Here is a 26,053-nt window from a genome sequence, read left to right as displayed (position 1 = left end):
AGCTTCTCTTTCTGACCCATCCACAAATAGCATTCCACATTAATGACAGAAAAATAAGGGAGTTTCAACTCCAGTCTTTTAAATCAAGATTCTAATCTCCACTTGAAAACCACCACGATACTAAAGTTGTGTCGGAAATAGTCAATATTTGCAAGGGAAAGTCAGAAAATCTTTATGAGGTTTATTTCCAGTTGAGGACTGAAAGAAGCGATACCAGCTCATGAAACAGCTAAGTCTCAAAGTAAATGCAAATAAAATCCGCAGCCCTGAAAGCAGAGCACTTGAAAAGAGATCAGATCAGAGCATTTCTCAGACGGAGAAACTCAGAAGTGCAAATGCTGCCACTTGAAGCGCGTTGCTCTTGAAGTATAGTTTTTTTATGTTGCGCACTGCAGATTATTTGGAAAAAACAGACTTTGCTCTTGATTCCAGCCAGACTTTGCGTTACACTTCAAGAACCCGACTCTGGAGATGGGAGGGGGCCAATATTCCCATTCGGTCTGCCTGGAGACTGCTTCCAGCTAGGTATGTAGCGTCTGCAAGCAGCTGAGCTTATTTCCTTAGTGATTCTTTGGATGGGGCATTTCTTCTGTACTCCTAGTAACAGTGCTGCCAAAGTTGGCATTTATTTCTTCGAAGTTGCTACGTCTATAACGTCGGATATGAGAGGAATTCATTTCCTAGGCCTTACTTACAGCTAGAGGTACGATATCGCATTTGCTGAGTGCAACTGCTAGCAGAATCAGGAAGCTTTGGCGTTGGTAATTTTCTGAACTCTGCCTTCTTAAAGGCTGTTTTCATTTCCAATAAAAAAAGGTTTTGTTGAGGTATTAAAAAAAAGCTTTCCTCTAATGAGAGAATAGACAGCAATCGTTAAAAGCATTATTTACTTTATCTGTCAGCGTTCAGTAAAGGGAACATGAAATGAATAGACAAAATCTCTTGCATAACTTCACTGTGTCACGAGCCAGAGACCCTCTCATCCCGACAGAAATGAATCTGTAAATCTGTCATGGTTATAACGATGACGTAAGCACACATGCCTTCTTTCCCGTCATCAGAAGGTCAAAAAGGGCAGTAAACTTCCCCCCAAAGGAAATCCATATGCCACAGCAGAGCGCTTCAGCACATCTTATAGCAGTCATCAGGACATTAGCAGCGCACGCTTTTTCAGCCGAGCTGTGACTGTACACACAAGATGATCTGCTGGCTGACAAAGATGACTCTACGGTCTGAATTCCAAAGACAATCACGCCTCAGCAGAGAAAAGCTCTTCCCCTCATCACACTGCTCTCAACAGGGCTGTAAACAAACATTTCTCTATCAAAATCGGAGGAAGATGTCAGTAACACTATCGTGCCCTTTCAGTCCATTTGCTTCAGTAACTTCCCCCCTTCCCGTATTCCGGACACTTTGTTTTGTTGACCTGCAAGAGCTTTATGTCCAACTTCAATTTGTCATTGCATAATAGGATCTAATCCAAAACGTTCTGGGAGCTTTTACAACTCAGCGCCTCTGAACAACAATAATATAAACAGTCTCAAACACTTACTACTGAAATTAATAATCCTAGAAACACACTGTAATAACCCCAAATCCTTAAAAAGCCAAATGAAGGACTTCTCATCACAGCCTTCAGAAGGCTGCTCTACAAGTGACCAGCAAAGCACTGGCACGTTCCGCCTCTGTCGCAACGGCACATTCAGCCTCCAGAGCTGCAGATCCCCACGTCTAACTGAGAACAGATAACGCAACGCCAGAAACCCCTTCAGAAAAATCAGTCTTTCCCAGTTAGGGACTTTCTGCAACAAACAATGGCTAGCTTGTTCAGAAAAGTCTAAACGTATCTTGTAAGAAAACAGTTGGAAAACACCTTGTCTGCTGGATTTAGTGACGTGCACATTCTCCTGAAGTTAGTCTAGAGACATCTTGCCAACCTACAATTTAATGCTTACTGTGGTACTTTGCAACTTCTGCAATATCTCTTAATCTATATTGACACTAGAAAGTGGAGACTTACTTAAGAATATCTGAATAGAAAGTGGAAACTTAGTTAAGAATACCCAAATAGAAAAGCAGACCCTTAACTTAAGGTAATAGAAATTAGAAGTAGAAATTAGAATAGAAATAGTACTAGAAATTAGCTCATGTAAGATTTTTCTACTGTGCCGGGCCCCACGACATCTATTCCTGCATGAATCACTCAACACTTTTGTCTCCTCAAGAACAGAAAAGCTGCTCCCTAAGGAAAACAAATTTAGGTTCAAAAATGAATTTTAAAAACCCCACTTTTCCCCTAAGTCTGTTTTTTGCATCATACAGTTACTTTATTTAAGTGACTGAGCACATGGACCATTCTGACACCCCTCCAAGACACATACTTAACTGATTTCCCCAAAACAACAAAATCAAGCATCTGGACACAAACAGAACTGTCATCCCATCCTAGCACTTTCATGGAGAAATTTTCATTTGAACTTGTTAATTGAGTCTTTTCGATTTTCTGTTAACAGAACAGTGTTTAAACCACAACCAACTGCTCATTTCCCAACACCATTCTCCCCCTGCGATTCCTCCCAGAACCTCGGAAATTAAAACTCCTGACACGAAACCTCCTGCCCCTCCGGCCCAGCAGCCCCCCAACTCTTTAACGTACCCACAGGAAACATTAATCCTGCAGTTTGCCCAACAAACCTGCCAGGTTGTCTTAGATCTCACATGCTGGTGTTATCCAGCATGCCCTGCACATCACCAACTCTTGGCAAGACACGAGCAGCGTTACGAGATGACTCGCTTTGAGCTGAATCTTGAAGATGCTTCTCCAACCACCGAACCGAGCGTGTCCCCACAGCCGTGACTTTTGGGGGCCATCAGCCGAGCTGCACTAGCCCTACCCTAGCCAAAGCCGCCGAGCCCAGGCTGCGCTGCCAGGCTGGGCCCACGTACTGAGCCTGTTTTCCCTCTACTTCACATACTGAGGCTCTTTTCCTTTCACATACTGAGGGTCTTTTCCCCTCACTTCACATATTGAGGCTCTTTTCCCCTCACTTCACATACTGAGCCCCTTTTCCCTTCTCCTTCGCTTTGGGCCATTTCCGTGTCCCGTCCCGTCCACCCCCCCCGGCTCCCTGCAAACTTTCTGCCGTGTCTCCCACGTTCGTCCCCGCTGTCACACGTCCCATCCCCACGACGGCCCAAGCCAAAACAAGGAAATCCCGGCGGACAAACCCCCGCCGCCGCCGGGCAGCCAGCGCTCGCCCACAGCAGAGCCCCCGGCCCGGCCCGGCCCCGCCGCGCCCCGCGGTACTCACAGCGCCGTGGCGGCGGGCGGGACGCCGGTCCCCGGTCGCTCCATCCCGCGGGCAGAGCAGTTGACGAGGCAGGCGGGGCCGGTGCAGGTACAGTCGGCGGCGCAGGGTTGGCAAGAGGGGACCGAGGGCGCCCGGGCCGCCGCCAGCCCCCCGCACAGCAGGGAGCAGAGCAGACACCAACCCGAGAGGGGCAGCCGCGCCGCGGGGACGCCATGTTTGCGCTGTGATCCAGTGTCTCCATTTCCAAAAGGCATCTCTCCCTACGGGCATGGCATGGCCCCGGACCGCCGCTCCCCCGGCCCGGCCCGGCCCGGGCCCGGCCGCGCCCCGCCCCGCTGCTCCGCGTCCCCTCCTCCTCCTCCTCCTCCTCCTCCTCCTCCTCCTCCTCCTCCTCCTCCGCACCTCCCGCCTCAGCGCCCGCCCGCCATGGCGGCCTCCCCCTCAGGGCTGGCGGTGCTCGGCGCCCGGCCCGGCCCGGCCCGGCCCGCTGGGCTCCCGCTCGCCGCTCTGACAGCCCCGGCCCGGCGCCCCTCGGCTCTGCGCTCCGCCCGGGCCGCGGCCGCCGCCTCCCCCGCTCCGCCTCCCCGCCCGGCGGAAACCCGGCGCCGCTCCAGCCCCGCCGCCCGCCCGGGCCGCCCCCGCCGCGCCGCCTTCTCGCCCCGCGCTGGCCCCGGCCCCGGCCGGCGGAGAGGGCCGGAGCGAGGGGAGCGCTCCGCTCCCAGCCTGGGCCCGGGGCGTGCGGCCTCCCGGCCCCCTGCTCGGCGAGGTGTCCCGGGAGCAAGGGGGCTCCCGGGGAACACAGGCATCCCGAGCGGCATGGACATCCCGGGGGAGCAAGGGGCATCCTGGGGGATACCGGCATCCCGAGGGGCTGGGACATTCCTGGGGAGCAGGGGGTATCCTGAGGGGCAGGGGCATCCCAAGGGAACATGGGCATACTGGGGAGCAGGGGGATCCCAAGGGACATGGGCATCCCAAGGGGCAGGGACATTCCTAGGGAGCAGGAGCATCCCAGGGAACACAAGGGGACATGGGCATCCTGGGGAGCAGGGGGATCCCAGGAGGCAGAGGCATTCCTGGGGAGCAGGCAATCCTGGGATCAGGGGTCATCCCAGAGGACATGGGCATCCTGGGCAGCAGGGACATTCCTGGGGAGCAGGGGATCCCAGGAGCAGGGGGCACCGCGGGGCACACGGGTATTCTGAGGAGGAGCGAGATCCTGGGAGCAGGGGCATTCCTGAGGAGCGGGGGGATCCTGGGGGACACGGGCATTCCCATGGGCTGGGGCATTCCTGGGGGACAAGAGCATCCTGGGAGACACGGGCATCCCGGGAACAGGGGGAACCCGTGGGGCAGGGCTTATCCTGGTGGGGGGCATCTCAAAAACGGGGCAGGGCAGACAAAACAGCGTGGAGTTTTGTGCTGGACAGATGCTTTGGTTGTTTCAGAGCTACAGGGGGGAGCTTCCCCTCCTCTGCACACACGAGCACTCACCCGCAGCCTCCCCGAAGGCTTCTGGCGCCCGGCTCCTGCAGCCGGCGCCCACTCCAAGGACGCTGCAAGGCTGCTGAATGCACGAAGAGTTGCAGGGAACGGCGTGTTACAGGCCTGCAGCACGGAGGTAGTTCAGACATCTTGGGGAGAGGTGAAGGACAAGGCAGGTCCTTTTTCGGTGTGGTTTCTTAATGCTCACCATAGCAAAGTCACTGGGTTTCAATGCCACTTGCACCCTGCACTGGCCCAGGGTGCTGGCCATGGCTCAGACCAGGCCAGACCCAGTGAGGTCAAACCTGTCATTCTGTGATGGCTCCTCAGGGATTGGAACTGGTTCTGGTTTAAAGTGACTGAAGAATATGACTAAAATAAAGTCTCTTTACAACCAAAGGAAGTGTAATTCTGTCCTTATAGAAGGCATCTCTCCAAAACCAAACCCAGCCTCTCCAAAACCAAACCCAGCCCCATATGAAAGCAGTAGAGAAGGTCTGACAGCTGATAATTTTACAGGGACCCTAATCTGTTAGTGTTTAATATATGCCGTGTTACTGTGTGATGGTATGTATGGAACACAGCCCCAGCCATCAGCCGAGGTGAGGATACAAGGAAGCTCGAATAAAACACGGAAGAAGTTGCTTTTCAACTTGTTCAGTGCCGGATCACTCACTCTGCAAACCAGAGCCGGTGGTTCCTGTGCAGCCGAGCGGGGATTTCTCACCCTGAACACAGCAAACATGTGTGGTGTAGCCTGTGTGCGAGGTGAAGGCCTGGCACCGGGCAGCGGAAAGACGGGGGGATCCGGGGAGAAGCAGTGGCTGGGTGCGTAGTGCCCGGTGCTTCCCTGCAGTGAGCAGCCTGGGAAGGGACACCGGAGAGGTGCGCGCCCAAAAACGGAGCAGTAAATCCTGCACATCCTCCGGAGACTGGTGCTGTTTTGCTCAGTGGAGCTGATATCTAAAGTACCAACCGAAGGCACTTTCTCCTGAGATTTGCGGATCCGGACAAAACTTTCAGCAGGGTTTTTGCTAAATGCGAACAAAAGCATCTTGTTCTTCATTTATGTGATTCCGCTAATTCTTGCAGCCATTCACACCCTTTAAAATATTTGTATGTAACATTTGAGTGCAGCAAATCACCCCGGCTCAGCTTCGGTGTCAGGCGTGCAAGTGTCCCCGGGAGCCCCTGGGACTGCTCACGTGCAAAACTGAAGCTGCGGTCTGTTCGATCACGGCTGTTGCAGCAATAACTGTCTCTGTGAAAACCTCTGGAGGTGCTGGCTGGCAAGTACCTCTCTGCGAGGGGCTGCCCCTCACCCTCCAGGTCACTCACCCACCCGCAGAGAGGCTGCACCCCCCGAACAGCCAGCCGCCCCGATGCCAGGGTGAGGGGCATTTTGTACTTGTCTGAAGCAGCTTGCAGAGCCGAGCGGGGCTTCCCCCTGTCCGGAGCTCCCACTGCCCCTCGGGGCTGCACCCCTCGCCTCCGCCGGCTTTCGCCACTCCCATGTGCATTTCCCAGCACCCTGACAGTGAGTGTGTCACGGAGCCACCGTCCTGACACTGCAGCAGGCGTGGTGTCAGTGGGGCCCTGTCAACCAGCGGGCTCAGGAGATCTGTCTGGCAGCTTTCAAGGGAGAAACCACACAAAAAAAGGGGTGGGAGAGAGACATGCTAGCTGTCTGCAAGCATCCGAAGAGTGCAAGCAGCAGGAAGCCAGAACAATTGTTCAGGGTGGTACCAGATGAACGACGGGAGCCTCAGAGCCTGCTACCCCTGCTGTTTCTCTTCTGAGAATAGACCTGGGGGAGATGAGGGCTGTGGGGGCATGTCTGCCTCTCTCGGTGGCTGGCCTTGCCTAAATCTTGTCTCTTAGTGCCAAACACCCTCACCAGCATCATCCCATGTGCGGATGCTTGTGTGCGCATTTGCTTTGCAGCCAGGTCGTGGGTTTTCACCGTGTGCCAGGTGATGGTTGTGGCAGTCCTGCGAGCCCCAGCTCCTGCGAGCTGGCAAAACGTGGGCATCTTTCCTTTCCTGAAGAGAAAACAGCTGATCCTCGCTGAGCCACCTCCACCTCGGGCACGCTGCAACCTTCGAAAGCTCAGGAAAGAGGAGGATGCTTATCCAAGAGTGACAGTCTGTTTGGTTTTGAATCCTGTAGGATTTTTTAAGCCACTTGTGATTTTGGGCCCGTAGGATCCTCTAGGGAGGAAGGCACTGACCCACTAGCGCTGGGTGTACGGCCACGGCAGGTTACGAAGCCTGTGTTACACCTCCAGAGCTGCTCACCGCCTCCCTGCTCCACCTCGTGTGCTTGATCCAGGACAGACCTGATCCAGCAAAGTCCGTAAGCACCTGCGTGGTTTTAGGGATGTGTATTGTCCTGCTGAAACCAAAGGGGCGATATTAGCTGGGGCTCTGGCTTTCCTTAGCCAAACATAAACAAGAAGCCTGACAGCATCCGATTTCACTCCTTGGCATGGTACTTAATGTATGTGAAAATCTACTTTCCAAAAACATTTTGTGCCTTTTGGACTTGAAATCTGCTTGAAAGACACATCATCTTTTGCATGATGTATTGTGCCCAAAATAGCTCAGTGGTTACTACTTCCTCATGTGACTACGATGTATTTATTTCCGCTCCCTCAATTGTAAATTGTTTTTGTTGGGTTTTTTCCCTTTCTTCTGTACTGATGCCCATATTTTTTCAGATAACAGCAAGGAGAAATTATCCTGTGTATAGATTGCAATCAGCAGATTAAGTCACTAATGTAATCCAGCAGATGTAAAGAAGATAAGGGCTGTCCCCCAAAAGCTCTGCCAAGCTGTAATGAGGGCGACGAAGAAGGAAATAATTGAGTGAGTGGGAAAGGAGACAGCAAATCTTGATACAGCTGCAAGAGAATCATTTGTTCACATCGAATCACAATTTTTGGCCTTGCAGGAAGGTCTTGTCGCCGAGTCGGGATGGGTTTTAAAACGCAAACTGCAGAAAATGATGGAAGTGGAAAATGTACTCTGGGGCTGGGAGGCTGTTGCTCACTGCGAGGCCGGGAATGGCTCGTTGTAGGGAAGGGATTCTTCTGGTTCCTCCTACTGGCAAGCAGACGGAGAGTTTCTCAACACTGTTTACTTGAAGCAGAATTAAAACCCCAACTAAGAGGGTGTTAATTCTCCCCGTCCCACCAGTCCTGCGGGCTGAACGCACCCAGAACATCAGCAGCGGCAGAGACACTGTGGTCAGCAAAACGTGACGGAGCTGCGGCCGGCCGGGAATGTCGCTGCTGCCTCCGGGCCCCTCCGGCCAGATCCCGAGAGCGCCGCAGATGTCTTCAGCAGCACCCGGGCTACCCTGAAACCCCGCTGCGCAGGGCCGGACCCTGCGGCACCCCCTCTCCGTCACTGCATTTCTATACATCAAAGCACTGTTTTGCTCACGCCTGCAGTGCCCCGGTGCGGAGTGAGCTGTGCTCCCCGCAGCCGTGTGCTGCAAAAATCCTCCGCGCAGGCACCGCACCGGGCTTCACGTAAGACGTGATGGCGGCTGCTTTTAAAACACACACGCTGGGAGTAAGTCTCTTCGCTGCATTGCCCTCCCACACTGCTGCTTTTTCTCTCGCCCAGGAACCCTCCATGGCATTTAGACACGGGGCAGCGGGTTGGCAGGAGCGGTGGGGACACCTTGTCACCCAGGAGTGTCTGTGGGCCGTTGAGGGGATGCTCTGTGCAGGCAGAGGTTGGTTCGGATCCAGGATAGCTGGGCCAGGACAGGGAGCCTTCCGCCTCCAGCAGCATGTGTCCGCTGTACCTTGTGTGTGGTTTGGAAAAGGCAGGAAAAAATACCCCTCTTGAACCTTCTGCCCCCTCAACCAGGAGTTTTGGTCCCTTTAGAGGGCAGATGTATTCACGTATGGCCGCAGGGCTCAGTTTGCTACAATTTCCCTGCTTAAAAAGTACTCCTGCCCGAGGGAAGGAGCACAGCCTGGCATCAGTGGGTGCCCAGGGGGAGAGAGCTGCCCCGTGTGCTTTCACAGGGGGTACGGGTACCCCGGAGGACGTGAACATCTCCATTTCTCCTGTGAATAAATGGCCGTTTCCATCCCTGCAGGTTGTTGCTCTGAGGCTGCATTTCACGTGGCCCTTGCTCTGCGGAGGGGCTGCGCTCACATGATGCAAAGGGGGTACCTGGAGAGTGACCCCCACAAGAGCCATCTCCTTCCACCCAGGCCTGGCTCCTGCTTCACCTCTCAGCTTGGGGGGGGCTCCCCAGCTGTAATCCATCACCCATAAACTCCCCATCACCCCCCGAACCCCCCAACGGCTCTGGGGAGCAGGATGCGGGTGGGCTCGGCCCCTCACCATGGCCGGTTTGCAGGGCCCTGGTGCCCTCTAACACCATCTGCCCACGCTCCTCTGGGATAAAAACCAGGAGAAAAGGGTCCAGCAGCCCCACAAGAAAACATGCCCTAAAATGGGATGCAAACAGAGTCCACCGTGGGGTGCAGTGAGCCCCGGGCAGCCCTGGCCATCCCTGCACTGCCGTGGGGTGATGGTGACCCCAGCTCCTGCCCTTGGCCTCCCCCTTGCACGTGTGTGCACGCACCAAACACGGCACAAAATCCGCACAGTCGGTACCATCTACGTGTGAGGGACCCGTCGCTGCGCAGGGCGATCACCCCAGCTCGGGGCTGTAAAGAGCAGAGCCGTCTCACACCACGTCCCCAGCAGATTTAACCTGCGCAGGATGAATTAAGCAGCAATTGCCCACCAAACGGCTCCCGATTGCGGGTCCACGGCTGCTGGGCACAGGCTGGACAAGGCCAGGAAGCATCAGCTCAACACAGCCGTCCCGGCAGCGTGGGGTGCCCACGGCCAGGTTGGACAGATGCTGCCTCCCGGCTTCTCCCAGGCGGCTGGAAGAGGGACCCCCCCGCTCCCAGCACCGTGCACAGGGTCAATGTTCTCCAGCGAGGCACGTGGTTGCCTTTTTGTGCCGGATTTTCAGCTGCTCGGGGCTGAGCTGAGTCAGCAGCACCGGCACAAGCCCCTCTTGGGTTTTTTCTGGATATTTTTTGTGGACAGTTTCAGCTCAGGAAGTGAATTTATTCACACTGATCGTTTTCATCCATTTGGCGTAGTGTGAATGCAAAACAGAGCCGAGCGGTTTTAGTGACAACACTTTCTGCTCAGTAACTAATTGGTGGCGATTCCGCTTTTATTTACCACTCTTTCAAACAAATAAAACTTCATGATTTCTCTCTGAGTATTTTTCAATCTTCAGGGCTTTTGGGGGTCCTTGGCTGATGGAGGGACATTCCCATCAGGCTGAACTTGCAGATTCTTGGTTTCTGGCCGGGGGTGCTCTCTGCCCCTTCCCGCTCGGTTCTCCCTCACATCAGCTTCCCGACAAGCACTGTGCACCCCAGAGGGGTTTATTTTCGGAATTTTCTATATGCAGGTCCCTGCCCGCCAGCAAAGGCAAGATCGGAGAGGCTGCTGTGACTGGGGACAGAGTGGATGGAGAAGGGGTTTGTCCTCGGGCACTTGTTAAGCAGAAACTTCCCCAGGAGTGTGCTTGGCGCTGCAAAGCCCGGCCGAGCAGGACATGAGCTTCGGGGCAGGGGCCAGGCGGCAGGGCCAGCATGGCAGGGGGCTTGCAGCCACAGGGCTAGCCTTATGTCACCTTTGGCCACCACCTACCCCAGTCTCCCCCCTGCGACCTGATGCTGCTGAAATCTCCTCTGCCAGCTGCAGGCACGTCAGTGCTGGCAGCAGGGACACAACAGCCCCAATTTCTTATTTCTTGTGTTGCTGGAAAAGTCCAAAGCGCAGGGAGGTGATAACCAATTCCAGCGGGAAGATGCTGGCAGCGCTGGCTGCAGGGACTGGGGGTCCGGCCCCGCGGGGGCCTGGACTCGCTGCACTGGGGCTGACCATGGGACGGGGCAGCAGGCAGTGAGGGGACAGTGGCACCCAGTCGGCCGCAGCGTGGTCCCCCCAAATCACTGCTGCTCTGGGCCCGTTGCTATAGCAATGCTGGTGTCGCAGCGCCGTCAGCAGGCATTGCAGTGCCGGAGTTGGCATCTTTCACGGAGGCGAGTTGAAGCCATCCTGGGTAAAAAGTCAGGGAGCAGCCAGAGCTGCTCATTTCCCCCCCACGGGGGCTTTGGGAAGCCATCGCCCCTCTCCCTCGCTTCTCACACCCACCGTGGGGGCACCACCCTGCCCTGCACAAGGGGAAGGCTCCCAGCCTGCTGCAGAGAGCCCAGGAGAAGCGTTGCTTGGGGTGTGATGGTCCCATTTCCACTGCAGACGCCCTCAATGAGAGGAGGGGAAGGCTGAGGCTTCCTCTCCACTCTGCAAAGAGGCCCCTGTAACCATTTGCACCCGCGAAGCGGAGCGCAGTGAACGTGCTGATGAAGCTGAAGCCAGAGGGCAGGCAGTGAGAGGCACAGGGGCAGAAATGTGGGCTCAAAATCCTTAGTTTTAGACTGAGTTTAAGGCTCCTTCCACCCCGCTCCAGCCTGGTAAAGCCCAGGGTACCAGCACCCTGGCGAGGCGAGAGGGTGTTCCCAGAAACGCTGGCGGGGCATGGCCCATCACACCACAGCACATCTGCTTTTGAGAAGCCAGCTTGGAAAAGTCACTTGCCAGCAGTTTTTTGGCTTTGAATTGGCTGTAGCTGGTTGTGTGTGGCTGAGCCTCGCTCCCTGCCCTCCCCGGGCAGAGCCGGTTGCTCCCATGCGCACTCAGCTGCGATTCACCCCTCTGATCACAGGACAACTAATGCAAAGCAAATTACTTGCAGGCAAAATGTTTGCAGGGCTGGGACAACCCTTAGCTGGGGAAGATGTTTCCAGCAATAAAGCAGAAACATTTTTAATCAGACCAGGAAATTGTAAACTCGCAGAAAAGGGAAGGCAGGAGGAGGCTGCCGGAGCGGCGCTGCCGAAGCTGATTGCATTTCTGAGCACAGGGTGCCTGGAAGCGCCTGGCTCTGGGCTGGCTATGCTGCTCACGCACTGTCGTCTTGAAGAGAAAAGTAATTGCCCAAACTTTACCAGAGTTTTGTTAAGAGGAAATGTTCAGCCTGCCTTGGAAAATGTTAACAAACACCATTAAAACTCTAAGCTGCACCTTCATCGTCCGGATTATTAATTACTTGGAGCAGTGCCTCTTGCTAACAGCTCAGACCGGGGATTGTCGTCGCAGGTGTGTCAGAGGACAAGCAGAGAGACAGAAGCTATTGATCCTGGGGCTGATAAATACCACCTGGCACTGCCCGTGTCTAATCAGCGATCTGCCACCAATTTGCTCTGATAAATGGCTGAACAAGCAGCAGGCACAGATCTACATCTCCCCTGGCTAGCAGGAGCCCAGCTCTTCACCAGTCACAAACGAGGGGACCCTGCAGCTCCCCAGCACCTGCAGCTTCCTCAGGAGGTGGATTTGCTTTTACCTCCCCAGGGCCCTGCCCGTGGAGCAGGATCCCTGTCTGGTGAGGGACTGGAATGTGCTGGGGAAGGTGCAGGCAAGCCCAGCAATGCAACGGGAAGCTGCCAGGCTCAGGGCCACCAGTCGGGCTCATGCTCCCAGATGTGTCTGACTGGTGTGAACCTACGTGGGATGGAGATGGCTGAGTGTGCACGAACAATGGAGGCACCTTGTGACGTTTGTACGCTTGTTTTTGAAACTGTAGCCATGCTCTAACCCTTCCCCATCTCAGGATGTGTCTTGGATAGTTTTAAGCTGAGATATATTTCTAAAATATTTGATGCTGCTGAGGCATGTCTGAAAAGCATTTAAAATATACCCAATAGCTTGAAAATATCTCATCTTTGGGAGGCTGAGCAATAAAAGCTCAGCTCTCCCTCTATCTCAGTGGGACACGTTTCAAAGGCCCTTTGAACATCCAACTCTTCATCACGTTTGAAACCTCTCGTGGGTGGCTGCTGGAGCTGGGGACTTTCCTGCGCTCGGTCCTCCGCTGGCTGAAACCTTGGCTCGTTTCAATCTTGGCACAAGGAAAATTAATTTCCTGGCCTCAGCCCAGCGCAGGCTCATTAGGATCTGGCACGATCACCTTTTTGTGTGCAGGAAGGGACGGTGGGGCCCAGGGCAGCACCGCAGTTCCCTGGGGATGCCCGTGGGGACATGCCAGGCAGGGCCTGTGTCCCAGCACGCTGCTGGCAGGGATGGGGGATGCTGACCTGCAGCGAGCAAAACCCTCCAGGTTCAAGGGGGGTCCCTGTGCTTGCTGTTTTATTTTACAGTCAGTACCAGCAGCCGTGCCATGTCCTGCTCACTCGCAGTGCCATGCCGCGGGTGATCCCAGCGTGCCAGCCCTGGAGCAGGGCAGCGCGGGAAGCTGTACCCCATGTCTTGTTTGCCAGCTTGAGCCCAGGACAGCCGGTTACACTGACGGGCTCTTGCTCTGCTCCGGAGGAGGGGACCAGGCCACCTCGGCTCGGCAGCTCTGCTGGGCTCTGGAGCTGGGGAAGGACTTGGAGCCACGGGGCTGCGCTCAGGGCAGAGACCCCATCCCAGCCTCCCACCACCCACGGAAGTGATGTCTTGGCAGTGGTTTGGGTGGTGTTTTGCTGCCGGCGTGGGCTGCAGAGTGCCAGGAAAGATGTTTTCTTCCCTTGACTTTGCCTTTCTGAGAGGGAGAAGGGGCTAATGGGGGCAGTTCAGGAGTGCTCAGGCGCTTGCCCCTGGGCTGCCTGTGCTGAGACAACAGTATTTAACCAGCTCCATGGTTTACAAACCCCCTTGGGGAGCCAGTTGCTGCTTTTACCACAAGTTGCTCCAACAACAGCAATTTCTGCAACACATGAATCACAGAACCATTCAGGTTGGCAAAGACCCTTGGGATCATCGAGTCCAACCATCAGCCCTACTCTACAAAGTTCTCCCCTACACCATATCCCCCAACAGCTCATCTAAATGACCCTTAAACGCATCCGCCAGCCTGGTTGCACGGCTGGTTTGCAGCGTGCCAGAGCTGCCCTGTGCAGCGGTGGGCTGCAGCCTCCTGACCCCCAAACCTCCCAGGGACCCACCGGCGTCAAAGGGAGCGCAGAGCCCACCGGCACCGCCGGCCGAGACCACTGGCGGGAGCCCCACAGCACAGAGCGTTCAGCTCGTCTTGCAAATAAATTATGGATTTGAATTCCAAGAAGCGAAGACTTAGTAACAGGCTGGGCTCTCCAAACCTCCTGGGTGCTTTGCAGGAAATAAAAACGGCGATGAAAGGCTGGAGGGAGCCGCAGGTGGAAGCTGCCCTTCAGGACGGATCAGAGAAGCGGAGGAGCCCGAGATGGAAATAGAGGGACTGTGCACAGGAGAGATGGAAAATGAAATAACCGGCCAAAGGAAGGGGGGTTGCAATGTAAGACTGGGTCTGGCAATATAAGAAAGGGAAGAGACAAAAGCAGTCTCCCAGCGAAACGCTGGAATTTAACTTTCACAGCTGCAAAAGGAAAACAATCGCTTCCCACACAAAAATAACCGATGGGCTGCGTTGATGAGAAGATGTCTGAGGAATTTCAATTAAAAGCCAGCAACACTGACAAAGGCAACGAGATTGAAGTGTTCAAAGGTAAGTGAGCAACGGCGAGGGAAGAACAATAAATGGCGAGGGAGGGAACAGTGCCTGCTCAGCACTGCGTGGGCTGGGCCCTTCCCAGGGCAGCAGAGAGAAAGCCCTCGCCCGCTGAGCATGGCAGGGTGCTGGGATCCACCTCCGGCACACGTCCTGCGCCTCCTGCACGGACTCTGCTCCACAGGGAGATGCCCGCTGGAGCAGGGCTGGCCCCTCCATCTGACACCTCCGGGGGATGTCTGCTTGTGTGTGACACGAAACCGCACTCTCTGTATTTTGCAGTCAGGTCTGTGAGTGTGGTGTCAGCGTTGGCCACAGCTGCCCTCCCGCACCCCCCATCCAGGTGATGCCACAGCCCTCGGGGCCTCCTTCTGCACCCCCTTTGGAGTGGGAGCTGTGCCCTTGGCAAAGGACCTGGGAGAGTGGGAAGAGCTGCCAGGTTTAATTGTGATGAGGAAAAAAGTCCCCTGACCCTTGGCTGGTGGCCCTGCAACAGGTGACAGCAGCAGCAAGCCAAGCCACGTTACCAGCAGCACGGGGAAGGAGCCTGCACAGTTTTTCCTGCAGCCACCAGGCAAAGAAGATGAATATCTTCCAAGACGGCGCAGCTGACATCGTGTCTGGTGGGAATAGCTCGTCCTTGCAGCCTGTCTGCTGCATCTGAGCTGGCGACGGGAGCTGGGACCAGGAGGGCAGCAGGCTCGGCATGCTCCCGGGCTACCGGGAGAGGCACGGCCAGAGCCTGGCCAGGACACGGTGGACGTCCCTGCCCAGGGGACGGAGCGGCGAGGAGCTGCGGAGGCCGGGGGACCGTGAGGGCAGCTGCGGTGTGAGCCAGCGATGGAGCAACCTGGACCGGCGGGAGGAAGGAGCGATGGCCTCACACCAAAACATCTCGCTTGGCTCCCAGCACGGCATGCAGCTTCTGGCATGCAGAGAACCCTGCAAATTTCCACGCCAAAGAAAACAGCTCGATTTAAACCCCCGAAGCACGGCGGTTGTGTGGAGCAGCTGGCCGGAACCCGGCGCCCAGCCCCGGGCAGGCTCTCCGTGTCCCCAGCCCGGTGCAGAGCCTTGTCCCCAGGCGGGGACGGCCGAGCCATGGGCAGGTGCCGTCCCCCATGGGCCCTGGGCTGCCACTCAGCTGTCGGCACAGGCAGAAGTGGCTGGCGTTAGCTGCCTTTTAGTCCTCGCATTTACAGCCCCCCACGCACTGCCATACAACAGACCTCTTGGGATGACAGCCCTGATGGGGACGAGCTCATTTTCTGCCTTTAAAAACCAAATCTACTTATACGTAGATGTATCAGAGTAACAGATAGCCGCTGTCACGGCCGGCCCCACTCAGAGCCCTGCCAGATACCGCAGTCCTGCTTCCCCAAGGCACGCCATATCTTCAGGCGTCTGTTGTTCCATTAATCTATTTTTAGTAAATATATCCCCCTTAGTTCAGCTGCAGTTATCTGATTAGTTCCTGTAACTATATGAGGAGCAACATCTCCAGGCGTGACTGTGATTTCTGAGCAGACTGTGTCTCTGCACACACGTTTTCTAAAAGAGAGAAACTTGCTGAAGATGCTTCTCCCTGTGGTGCTCGTGGAGACGGCGCTCTGAGCTCTGGTGCTGCATGAGGCTGAGTTTTGGGGGGCTGGGGGCAGCGGGGAGCAGCAGCGCTGCAGGCGCCAGAGCACACGACCTTTGGTAAAGGCAGAATTATCCAGGCACGCTTCCCCGCTGCCGCCTGTGATAAGGGGCCATCCTCCTCCGGCGTTGCCCCGATGCGGCGGCGATAAGCAGCTGGCTTTGTTTGCTCCCGGACACGAGGCTGCTGATGGAGATTTCCATCATCATCGCCTGTGGCTGAGAGAGGGGGAAAAGTCTCTGTGTGCTCATGGCCTGCGGGGAGGTGTGGGGTGCTGGGGCTGGGCAGGGAGCACCGGGGAAAAGCTCCACCACGGCCTTGTCGCTGCACAGGGACTAGTGAAAAACCCCACAGAGGCTCCAGCATCGCACTTTGCTTCGAGGCCTCGGCCTCTATTGACTGCAGCTGTCCTGGAAAAATCAGATTATAGTGCAAAGTCCTGGCATCGAGTCTGCTCTGACGAGTCAGGTCTTCCATCTCCCAGCTAGATCACCGGGATGAAGAGCGCACGAAGGGGAGAGGGGGGATAAGCCTCCGCCTGTGAGAGCTTCTCTTCTGGCCTCAGCTGCGTCGGAGGGGTGATGGAAACCCAGAGCTCCTCGGCGTTCCCCGGGGCCCACGACGGCTGTGGCCATGCCCAGGGCTGGGAGAAGGGGGATCTCCCCCAGGAACGCTCCTGACCTGGCTCATCTCCCTTGTCGGTGGCCAAAGCCACCAGAGCTCTGCTGCCCGCTCCTCTCCCCCCACGCTGGGGTGCTTTAGGGCCAGAGAACAGGAATTAACTGTAGATTTAAATGCTCCCAGGGCAGCAAAAGGGAAAAACTCCGTGCCCACAGCGAAAGCAACCCCTCAGCATCCCCGCAGCTGGCACCTGAGCTCCTGGGTTTGGGGGGGCTGCCTGAACCCCCCGTGTCAGCCATCCCCCCCCTCCTGTGCAAGCGCTGTAACTTATTTACATCATCGTGCGCCTGCCAGGCTTCTCACCACAGCAATTTATTTTCCGCTCCTGCTCCGATGTGACTGTTGGAGCCTCCTTTTCCAGGCAGGAGGAGGCCGCACCACTGGAAATATGTCACAGCTAAAGACATTTATTTCAGTCAAGGGACCCGCAAGCGCCTCAGGTGACACTTCGCCAAGTGTTGCTCACTGAAACCAGTTGCTGACACAAACTGGGGATAACGCGGGTTCCCGTTTTAGGAACACTCGAGCCTGCCACCCCCCCCGGGTTCTGCCCCTCGCAGGGACGTGTCTGCCTCGAGTGAACCCCCCCCACTGTGCCCCGACTGCGGGGACCCCAACTGCTGGGGGACGGAGCCCAAACCCGGCTGGGGAGCCGCACCCAAACCCCGCTGGGCACCCTCCGCAGGGCTGGGGCGTGGGGGTGGCTCTGGGGGGGCAAGGGGGATGGCGGGGGGGCACCCCACGCTGCTTCCTGGGGTGCAAATGTGCCCGTGGGTGTGTGTGAGCACCCGCAGCACTGCACCCTTCGCTTGTGCAACCCCCCCCACGCTTCACCCCCACGTGTGCAACCGCCCCTCTCCCCCAGCTTCACCCTTTTGAGTGTGCAAACCCCCCTCTCCCCTGGCTTCACCCTTTGAGTGTGCAACCCCCCCCACGCTTCACCCTCGAACGTCTGGTCCCCCCCTCCTCACGCTTCACCCTTTGCTTGTACAACCCCCCCTCTCCCCCCGCTTCACTTCGCGTGTGTAAATCCCCCCACTTCACCCCCGGCGTGTGCGACCCCCCCCTCTCCCCCCACTTCACCCCTCTCCTGTGCACCCCCCCCCCCCCCCCCGCTCCCCTCGCACACGTGTCGCAGCCCCACGCGCGCATCGTGTGTGCGCAGTTTCCCCCCCCCCCCGCCCCTATTCCCCGGTTTTACCGCGGGTGCGGTGCAGCGCGGTGCGGTGCGCGGGCCGGGGCGGAGCCGTCCTGCCCCCCCCGCCGCCCCCGCGGCGCTGCCATTGGCGGCGGGGCCGGGCCGGGCCGGGCCGGGCCGGGGGAGGCGGCGGCGGCCGGTACAGCCCGGGGCCCCCCCCGCCCCAGCGCGGCCCCGGTATGTCGCGGAAGAAGGCGGCTCGCAGCAAGGGCGGCGGCGCCGCTCCCTCCGCCGCGCTGCCCCCCCCCGCCGCCGCCCCGGGGCCCGGCCGTGCCGGTGCCGCCGCCGTCCCCCCCTCCGCGCCCCCCCGGGGCTCTGCGCCCGCCCCGGAGCTGCCCCGTAACGGCGGCGCGGCGGGGGGGGGGCGGCCCTCGCTGAGCAGCAGCGGCGAGTTCTACGATCTGGCTTTCAAGGTGCGGGGACCAGGGCGGGGGGGGGGGAGGTCGGTGCGCGGGGTCCGGAGGGGTCCGGAGGGTGCGGACTCCGGGGCGGGCTCGTCGCGGCTGCCGGAGAAGTGCCCGGGAGCGGGTGGGCATCGCTTCCTTCTTCCCTCCTTCTTCCCTCCTTCCTCCCTCCTTCCCTCCATCCCTCCTTCCCTCCATCCCTCCTTCCCTCCATCCCTCCTTCCCTCCATCCCTCCTTCCCTCCATCCCTCCTTCCCTCCATCCCTCCTTCCCTCCATCCTTCCTTCGCTCCATCCTTCCTTCCCTCCATCCTTCCTTCCCTCCATCCTTCCTTCCCTCCATCCTTCCTTCGCTCCATCCTTCCTTCGCTCCATCCTTCCTTCCCTCCATCCTTCCTTCGCTCCATCCTTCCCTCCATCCCTCTCTCCCAGCCCCGACATCCCCCCTCCTCAGCCGCTGCCCCGCTCTCCGGCAGTGGGTCAGGCCCGGTGGGGCTCCAGGGGTGGTGGGGGCTGCACCCGCAGAGCCTTCAGCAGCGGGGCCACTTCTGTGGAACTTTTACAAGTGGTGACAAAAGGGTTTTCTGCTCGAATGAGTTATTGTAACCTGCTGGTCCCTCTTCACGCCCGCGTTTCTCTGCCTCGTTAAAGCGGGGTGACGCCGTTCCCTGAGTCGCATCGAATCCGCTCAGGCTGCTGTTGAATCGTCTCCAGCTTGTGCTCCCTTCCATGGGCTCAGATGGCTTCTCCTCGCCACCTCAGATGCTGGCGAGCAAGTCACGGATCAAACATATTTGCACAGCCCCCCCTCCATCATGCCCCAGCATGGGGCTCACTTAGCGATTCCAGCTGAGGCTGCAGTTCAGCGCAACCCATCCGGCTGCATTTTGAACCCAGATCCCTACCCGGGTGCGGGGGATCAAGCTCCGAGATGATGGTGTTTGCTAATGGCAAGTCCGGCCTTGGCAGGAGAGCTTGGTGCCTGTGGCAGTCGCGTTGGTGAGAGTTGGGACGTGGAGTAGGAGCTGAGGGGTGTTGAAGAGGTGAATTTGGTGGCTTTGGTAGGCGGTTGGTGCGGATACAGCTGCAGTGATGGTTCAACAGCTTCCCTAAAATGGAGCCATCTCGGTGTTCACGCTGGTCCTGGGCTCCCTGAGCTCGCCTCTCCCTGCCCAGGCACCAGGATGAGCCAAGCGAGGTCCTGGATAAGCCCAAACGTGACAGGTAGCCAAAACCTCTGCTAACGGTCTGTCTGGTTTTGAACCAGTGGCAGAGAGAAATTGCTTCGTATGCAGTAAAAACCTGGTTTATTAAACTTTCTCTTTCCCTTACCCCTCTCCTGAGGGTCCCGAGCTCGGCCAGAGGCAGTACCCAAACAAAAGTCCCGGCCACAGGACTGGATCCTGATTGCCGAGCCCTTGGTGCGAGCCTGGTCCTGGGCGCTGCTGCCTGCCCCGGGTGAGGCTGCAGTGGTGCTGGGCGAGTAGAAACTGCCTTAAAGGTCACCCTGCTCTAGCACAGAGGTCTGGAAAGTTTTTAAAAAAAATCAATGCTACTATTTTGTACCAAAAATGACTTGTTTTTTTAAATCTTTCCTCCCTTTCCCTTGGCTTCACACAGACACATCCGTGGCCTCGCTGGCTCCCCTAACCCCGTGGTGCTGAAGCGTGGCTGTGCGTGGGGCTCGGTACCATGGTGATGGAGCACCGTGGCCAAGACCCTGGCCACCCCCCCTGCCCCAAAACAAGTTACAGCAGCGGCTGGGACTGCTGCCGCCGCTCGGGAGGCCACACTGCGGAGAGCCAGGGGCATTTACCGCTTCTGCGGGTCCCTGCGTGAGTTCGGTGTGACCCAGGGCTGTGCTTGCCTTAAAACCAGTCCAGTTTGGTCACGGGCTAATGGCTTGTGGAAGGCTAGTGGGAGCCCTGACATGTTGGTGTGACGCTGTCCGACTCGGTGCGGGCACAGAAGCCGCTTGGCTGCGTGGTCTGGGGTTTCTCTGCGGCGGGGAGCCGCCGTCCCACTGAGGGGAGCGGGGTCGGAGGGCTTGGGAGGGCTTGTGGTTTGAGCAGAGCCTCTGGGGAGCTGCGTTTGGGAGCAGCTTTGGCTCTGCCGTGGTTTCTTTGTGGCAGAGTGGGTGCTGGCCCCATCTGCACCCAGAGCTGCTGCTGGGTGGGGAAACTGAGGCAGACAACACCGGGAGCTGCTCTCTCGGCATCTGCCGAGGACCGGGAGGGCGGCTGCGAGGCTGTGCGTGTCCCACCGAAGGAGTTTGCTCACAGAGGGCACCCCTGGAAACAGTGCTCATGGTTGGGGGCCCCCCTGAAGTCTCCCCGCGGGGAGTGACACCCTCCCAGAAAGCTCCCACACGGTGGGGTGCGGGGTGTTTGGTGGGTGCGCTGGGGACTGCGAGGGCCCTGCAGCCATCGGGTCGCCACCTGCCTCGCCTAGACAGCACCTCTTGGTTTTCAGGGGGTGTTTGTGCCCCCATGGGGGATCTGTTCAGTACTGGACGGGGGAATGTGTCTTGAGTTTGGCCAGTGCTCAGGGACACTCATAGTGCAGGGGGGAATAATCCCCAGTTCTCTCCCCTGGGTCTGTTGCTGTTGCACGTGCTCGTTTCCCCTCAAGAATACGGGAGCTGCTGCCTGCTCCCGGGATGGGGCTTTTGGAATGGAGACAGATACCAGCTGTGGTGGGGCTTCCTTCCCAAAACCCCGTGTCTAATGCCCCCTCCTCCTCCTCCTCCCTTGCAGGTGATGCTGGTGGGCGACTCAGGGGTCGGCAAAACCTGCTTGCTGGTGCGGTTCAAAGACGGCGCTTTCCTGGCCGGCAGCTTCATTTCCACAGTTGGAATCGACTTCAGGGTAAGTGCCTGGGGGGCTCCTCAGCCCCTGCCCCGCTCGGCCTGGCAGGTAAGTGATGGCTTTTGCAGAGGGAGTAATAAAACGTTGCTCTGAGGACTTAAATCCCCTTAAAGCCTCTTCGTTACCGCTTTGCACGAGGATGGGGGAGTGTGTCCTCTGCGCTGGGTCCTGGGGGTGATTCCTGTAAGAGCCACTGCTGAGACCTGAGCTTCTGCCCAGTGACAATATTTCCTTAAGTCAGTTTAAGAGTTATTTGGTTCTTTTTAAAAAAAAAAAAAACAAAAAACAAACAAAACCCAAACTGACACAAATGAAAATCCCCTGGAAACATCTGAGCACAGCTTTGGGGTGCTGACGTGGGGGGGTGGTGCTGGGGTGGCCCAGCTCCCTCTGAGCAAGGGGTCCCTGAGCTTTCAGAGAATAACTGTTTTGTCAGAGAATCCTGGTGCCGGGGGAGCCCCAAGAGCAGTGTGTCGGGGCTGCATGGCACCCATGGGACCCTGCTCGACAGAGGGGTGATGTGGGGGGCAGAGGGGAGACAGCTCACGTCCTGCAATGCCCTGGTGTGGGCAGAGCATCCTTTGCGAGGCAGGAATGTCTTAGAGCCGGGGGGGGGCCGTTGAAGTGTTTTTTGGCCGCATTTCCCCAGTGGTACCTTGCTGGGGGGCTGGGGGGGCTGCCCGGGGATGGTGGCTTTACAGAGATGGCATCAAAGAACTGCGAAGGGCAAGCGAGGAGCTTGTGCTGCCAAAGCAGCAGCCGGCAGCACGCCTGGCTTGGGGCACTGGCCCGAGGGTTGGGTGCTCCCAGTCCCTCACCAGTTCCCCAACCATCTGCTTCCCCCCAAACTGCGAGCTTGCCACCCCTCCAGGGTGTCTGGCTGGTGCCACAGGCTCCTCCTGGGGACAAGGGACGTGCCCAGTGGCTGTGCTCTCCCTGCTCTCCCTGCCCTGCCATCGGGGCAGCGGCCGCGGCGTCTCGCCGTGCGACGGCTTTCGGCTCATTTCGGTGCTGCGGTGGGTGCGGCAAAGAGCTGGTGGTGATGCCACGCATCGGTGTTGCATCTTCCCAACTGCCTTTTCTCAGCGGGATCTCAGATCTCCCCCTTTCTCGGGGGATTTCTGGGAGGTGGGTGCTTCTTGCAACCAGCTATTTTGCCGGGGTGTGAATAATAACTTGCTGGTACAGTGACAAGTGGAAGAGATGAGGGACAGCTCAGAAAGCCTTTAGAAAGAGAGTGATGCTCTTTCCTGCAAAGAGGCTTTCGGTGCAGAGCGCCGCTGCGGGCTGCAGCAGCGGCTCCATGAGGTTGGTAAATTGGAGTCCATAATTTTATACAAAGGTAATTACACGGTATTTCAGGTGTTATTAAAATGAAAAGCGTTTTATTACTGATTGCAATGATTGATACCAGGGGCAGTCGTAAAATCCTGTGACTTATTGATTAAAGCACTGAAACGACTGCTACTGAGAAGCAATCAAATTAGGGTTAATTTACTTCTGTAACAGAGCTGCTAGAGCTACATTGTTTTGAAACGGGCAGATTATACAGTGGGGAAGATCATGTGCGTGCCCTAAAACTCATTATTCTCATCTTTGTAAGGCACTCATCATTTTGAGGGGGACATGGAAATAGTTTTTTGATCGTACATCTCCGTTTCCATTAAGATAATCCTGTTTGCAGGCGTTGTGTAATTGTGCCCCTCTCGCCGTTTGCATCACGATGCAGATGAAGCTCTGGGGTGGTAACGCTGGAGGCTTCTGCTGCGAGAGTGCGTTTTGGTTTTAATTTCTGTCTATCTATTAACAAAACTGTCACATCGCAGCTCCTTTTTTTTTCTGTAATCCCAGAATTTGGCGTTGGGTTTTCTGGCTGAAGCAAGCGGGCGGTTGTGGTTGGGGAAGGCGGTCGCTGGGTTTTTGCTGCCTTCGCCTTGGACCAGCGCAAGAGGCGCTGAGCGAGCACAGGACGTTATTTTGGTGCCCAGGGCGTTATTTTGATGCATCGGCGGGGTTTGTGGCAGTTGCTGAGCCTCGCTGGCAGCGGAGACGTCCCCAAGGCCAGGGCGTGCGGCAGCTGCGCTCCTGTGCACGCACGACCTTGCTCGGCCGGGGAGAGGCTGGGGACATCGCGGGGACAGAGCTGCCTGGCTCCTGCTGTTGTTTTCAGGACTGTCTCCGCTCCTCTCGGTGCTGGTCGGTCTCTGCGAAGCACCCTGGGATGGGATGGAGCTGGACTGGGGGGCAGCCCCCGCGCCCACTCAGCTGCTCCCCACCTCCCTTCCCAGTCTATCCACTGGTCCCAGTGGGCTCCAGGATCAGCCGCTTGTTTTTGAGGCTGTCAAATCATTAGATACACGCAAAGCTATGGCTAATGGATTACGTAGGCCTGAGCAAATGTAAATGAATAGAAATCCATTTAAAATTAATCTGGCATTACAATTCCTAATGGCCCCCTAGGTTTTTTCCCTCCTACTGTTTTATGTTCGGGAGAACCTCTTGCATTGTGTTTGTTTATCATCGTCTCTTAAACAAAGAACAATGTTGATCTAAATATATTTGGAAAATAAAACACTGATGCTAGGGAAATAAAGATGATTGTAGTATTAAAAAAATGCATCAAAATGGTACCTACTGGCTTCTAGCTTTGGAGAGGCCGAGTCCTTCAGCTTTCCTTCTTTTGAAAATTGGTTTTACTGGGGGAGCATCTTTAGCTCCTCGGGAACATACCAGCCCCCCTGTTCAGCCAGGGTGGTGTCAGGGCAGGCAGGACTCCGAGCAGAAGGTTTTGGCTGCGGGTGAGCTGCTGGGGTGACCCCTCACCACCCCCCACCCTGCTGTGGGTGCCACTAAGGCGAAGCAGAGCCCTGGGGCGAGGGGTCCTGCTCCCAGCAGGGGCTTCATCTGAGTAGGGGGCTCGCTTGGAGCAACAGAAACTTCTGTCCAGAAACTTCTGTCCGAGTTACTGGCGTCTTGGTTGCAGGCATCGCCTTCAGGGTTTCCAGCCATTGCTGGGTAGCAACAGGCTTAATTTTCCCCCCCCTTGAGCCATGGCGTGGCTGTGCTGAGCTGCGGCACGAGGTCTTCCTCCTCCTCTTCCCTGGGGCTGGAGGGGTCTCGGCAGACCCCTCTGCTTGGGGACGGGTCTCTCCAGGCAGATCCCCGCTGGCGAGGGCAGGACAGGTTTGGGGCAGGTTGTGTGTGCTTTTCTAACCTCCTATGTTAGGGTTTGAGGGAGAAGGGTCTCCTGGAAAAGAGCAGGTTTATCACTCAGGGGTGTGAATCCCGTTTTTCTCCGTGCTACTGAAGGAGCTGCCTTGTGCTGTAATTTCGGGAATGGCGCAGAAACCTCGACAGAAATTAAAGCTGTGCAGTCAACGGTACTTCTGTCTCATCATAACAGCTAACTAACGGAGGGAATGTCTTGCCAAAGCCGAGAAACCAAAGGGCCACATGAGCTCACCGTGTGCCACCTCCCCCATGCCAGCCGGGCTCTGTCGGGCTGCCCCACCGGTGCTCGCAGCCCCACGCTCTGTCCGAGCTTTGCGGGTTGGGCGAGTTAAGATTTTTTGTACTAATTGGACCTGACAGGAGAAGAACATAAAAGAAAAAAAATTAAAGATGAGCCTTTTCTCCCTGGGAAGAGGTGCTAATGAGTTTCTTTTCGTTAGCAGGGGAGATGGTTGCGTTAGTCAGTGGGATGAAACCACTGGGAAGCGCTTTGGCGGTGGAGTTCAGAGCAGGGCGGGTTGTCTTTGTTTTCTCCGAGGTGTATCGGGGTATCACTCCTCTCCTGCTGTCCCAAGGACAGGGAGCGAACCAACATCCTCCTGCCCAAAGCATGCTTAGGCGCTGTGGGAGGAGGAGGAGGAGTGAGCCAGCCCCGGTGCTTCGGCCCAGCTTTGGGCTTCCCAAGCAGGCAGCTGGGCTCAGGGAATATTGCCCCCGAAGCCTGAGCTTTGATGACCACCACTTTGCACCAGCGTGCCCGGGGGGGCTTTCTGCTGGTTGTTACCCCGCAAAGACCCGTGGCTCCCCCCAGCCTCAGCCTCCTGGGGCGAGCGGCAGCAGCCGCGTTGCTGCTCCAGCCTTGGCCGTGCCGCAGTTAATCTGCCCGCCGGGACGGCTGCTGCGCACTGGAGATAAAAGCTGTCACTTGTGTCCCTGAGCTTTAAGGACTCTTGATTACATTCAGCCCTGTGCCTGCTCCGGGGGTGGAATCAGTGGTATATAATATGATTTTTTGCATAAGAGATTTGTTGCATCTCTGTTCATTTTTTTTTGGGGGGGGGGCGGGGTGCACCTTCCTTTGGCAAAACAGCAGCTGCTGGTTGCCTGCTGACTCCCTCAGCGAGCTAAACTTTGTGGAGGGGATGGAAAGCTTCGTTCCAGCCACGCAGGGTGTGCAAACCAACACTGGCCGCAGTCTGGATTCGGCACGTCTGGGCCGTGCACTCACGGGAGGGAGGTGTGGATGCCCTGAGCATCTGCCGGGCCCCAGCACACCCGCATCCTTGCCCTTGGGGCGATGCTCCAGCGCGGCTTCACCCCCAGTACCTCCCTTTGGGAGGTTGCTGCAACCTGGAGCCGTCTGAAAGCCAAGGGCTGGCTTTTATCTCAGCGGTTGGCACGGAGCATTAGCGGGGCGAATGTTCTGATGGATCAATCTGGAAAAAGTGGGAGGGGATCTGCTTAGGCCAGAACAAAGAAACGAAAATAAATTAATTCCAGCGTGTTTCTCTGTACAAAATTAGTCCTGAACGTTCGAGGGAATGGACTCTGGGCATCGAGCAGAGGGTTTGGTCTCTTCTGCTCGCACGCTTTGCCCTGTAGCGTGGCAATGTGCGCGGGGTC

General features: G+C 56.9%; 2 protein-coding genes across 3 annotated transcripts in view; one reads left to right on the top strand and one right to left on the bottom strand.

Annotated features, from left to right (window-relative positions):
- The window catches only part of PKD1 (polycystin 1, transient receptor potential channel interacting), a 98,966-nt gene extending 95,388 nt beyond the window's left edge, over nt 1-3,578 (bottom strand). Inside the window, exon 1 of the mRNA XM_074885572.1 lies at nt 3,312-3,578. Coding sequence (XP_074741673.1) covers nt 3,312-3,565 — 254 coding nt within the window. The 5' untranslated portion in view covers nt 3,566-3,578. The remainder of the gene's footprint in view (nt 1-3,311) is intronic.
- A 14,530-nt stretch (nt 3,579-18,108) lies between these two features.
- Nucleotides 18,109-26,053, top strand: part of RAB26 (RAB26, member RAS oncogene family) — a 34,151-nt gene continuing 26,206 nt past the window's right edge. The window contains exons 1-2 of one of the 2 annotated variants that reach the window (XM_074886254.1): nt 18,109-18,342; nt 21,089-21,199. In XM_074886254.1, coding sequence (XP_074742355.1) covers nt 18,109-18,342; nt 21,089-21,199 — 345 coding nt within the window. The remainder of the gene's footprint in view (nt 18,343-21,088; nt 21,200-26,053) is intronic. The other variant, XM_074886255.1, reaches the window with a different exon arrangement.

This window comes from Strix uralensis, chromosome 16 (assembly GCF_047716275.1).
Source record: "Strix uralensis isolate ZFMK-TIS-50842 chromosome 16, bStrUra1, whole genome shotgun sequence".
NCBI classification, from domain to species: Eukaryota; Metazoa; Chordata; class Aves; order Strigiformes; family Strigidae; genus Strix; species Strix uralensis.
Note: the sequence above shows the minus strand (reverse complement) of the source record. Positions and strands in the feature narration are given on the sequence as shown.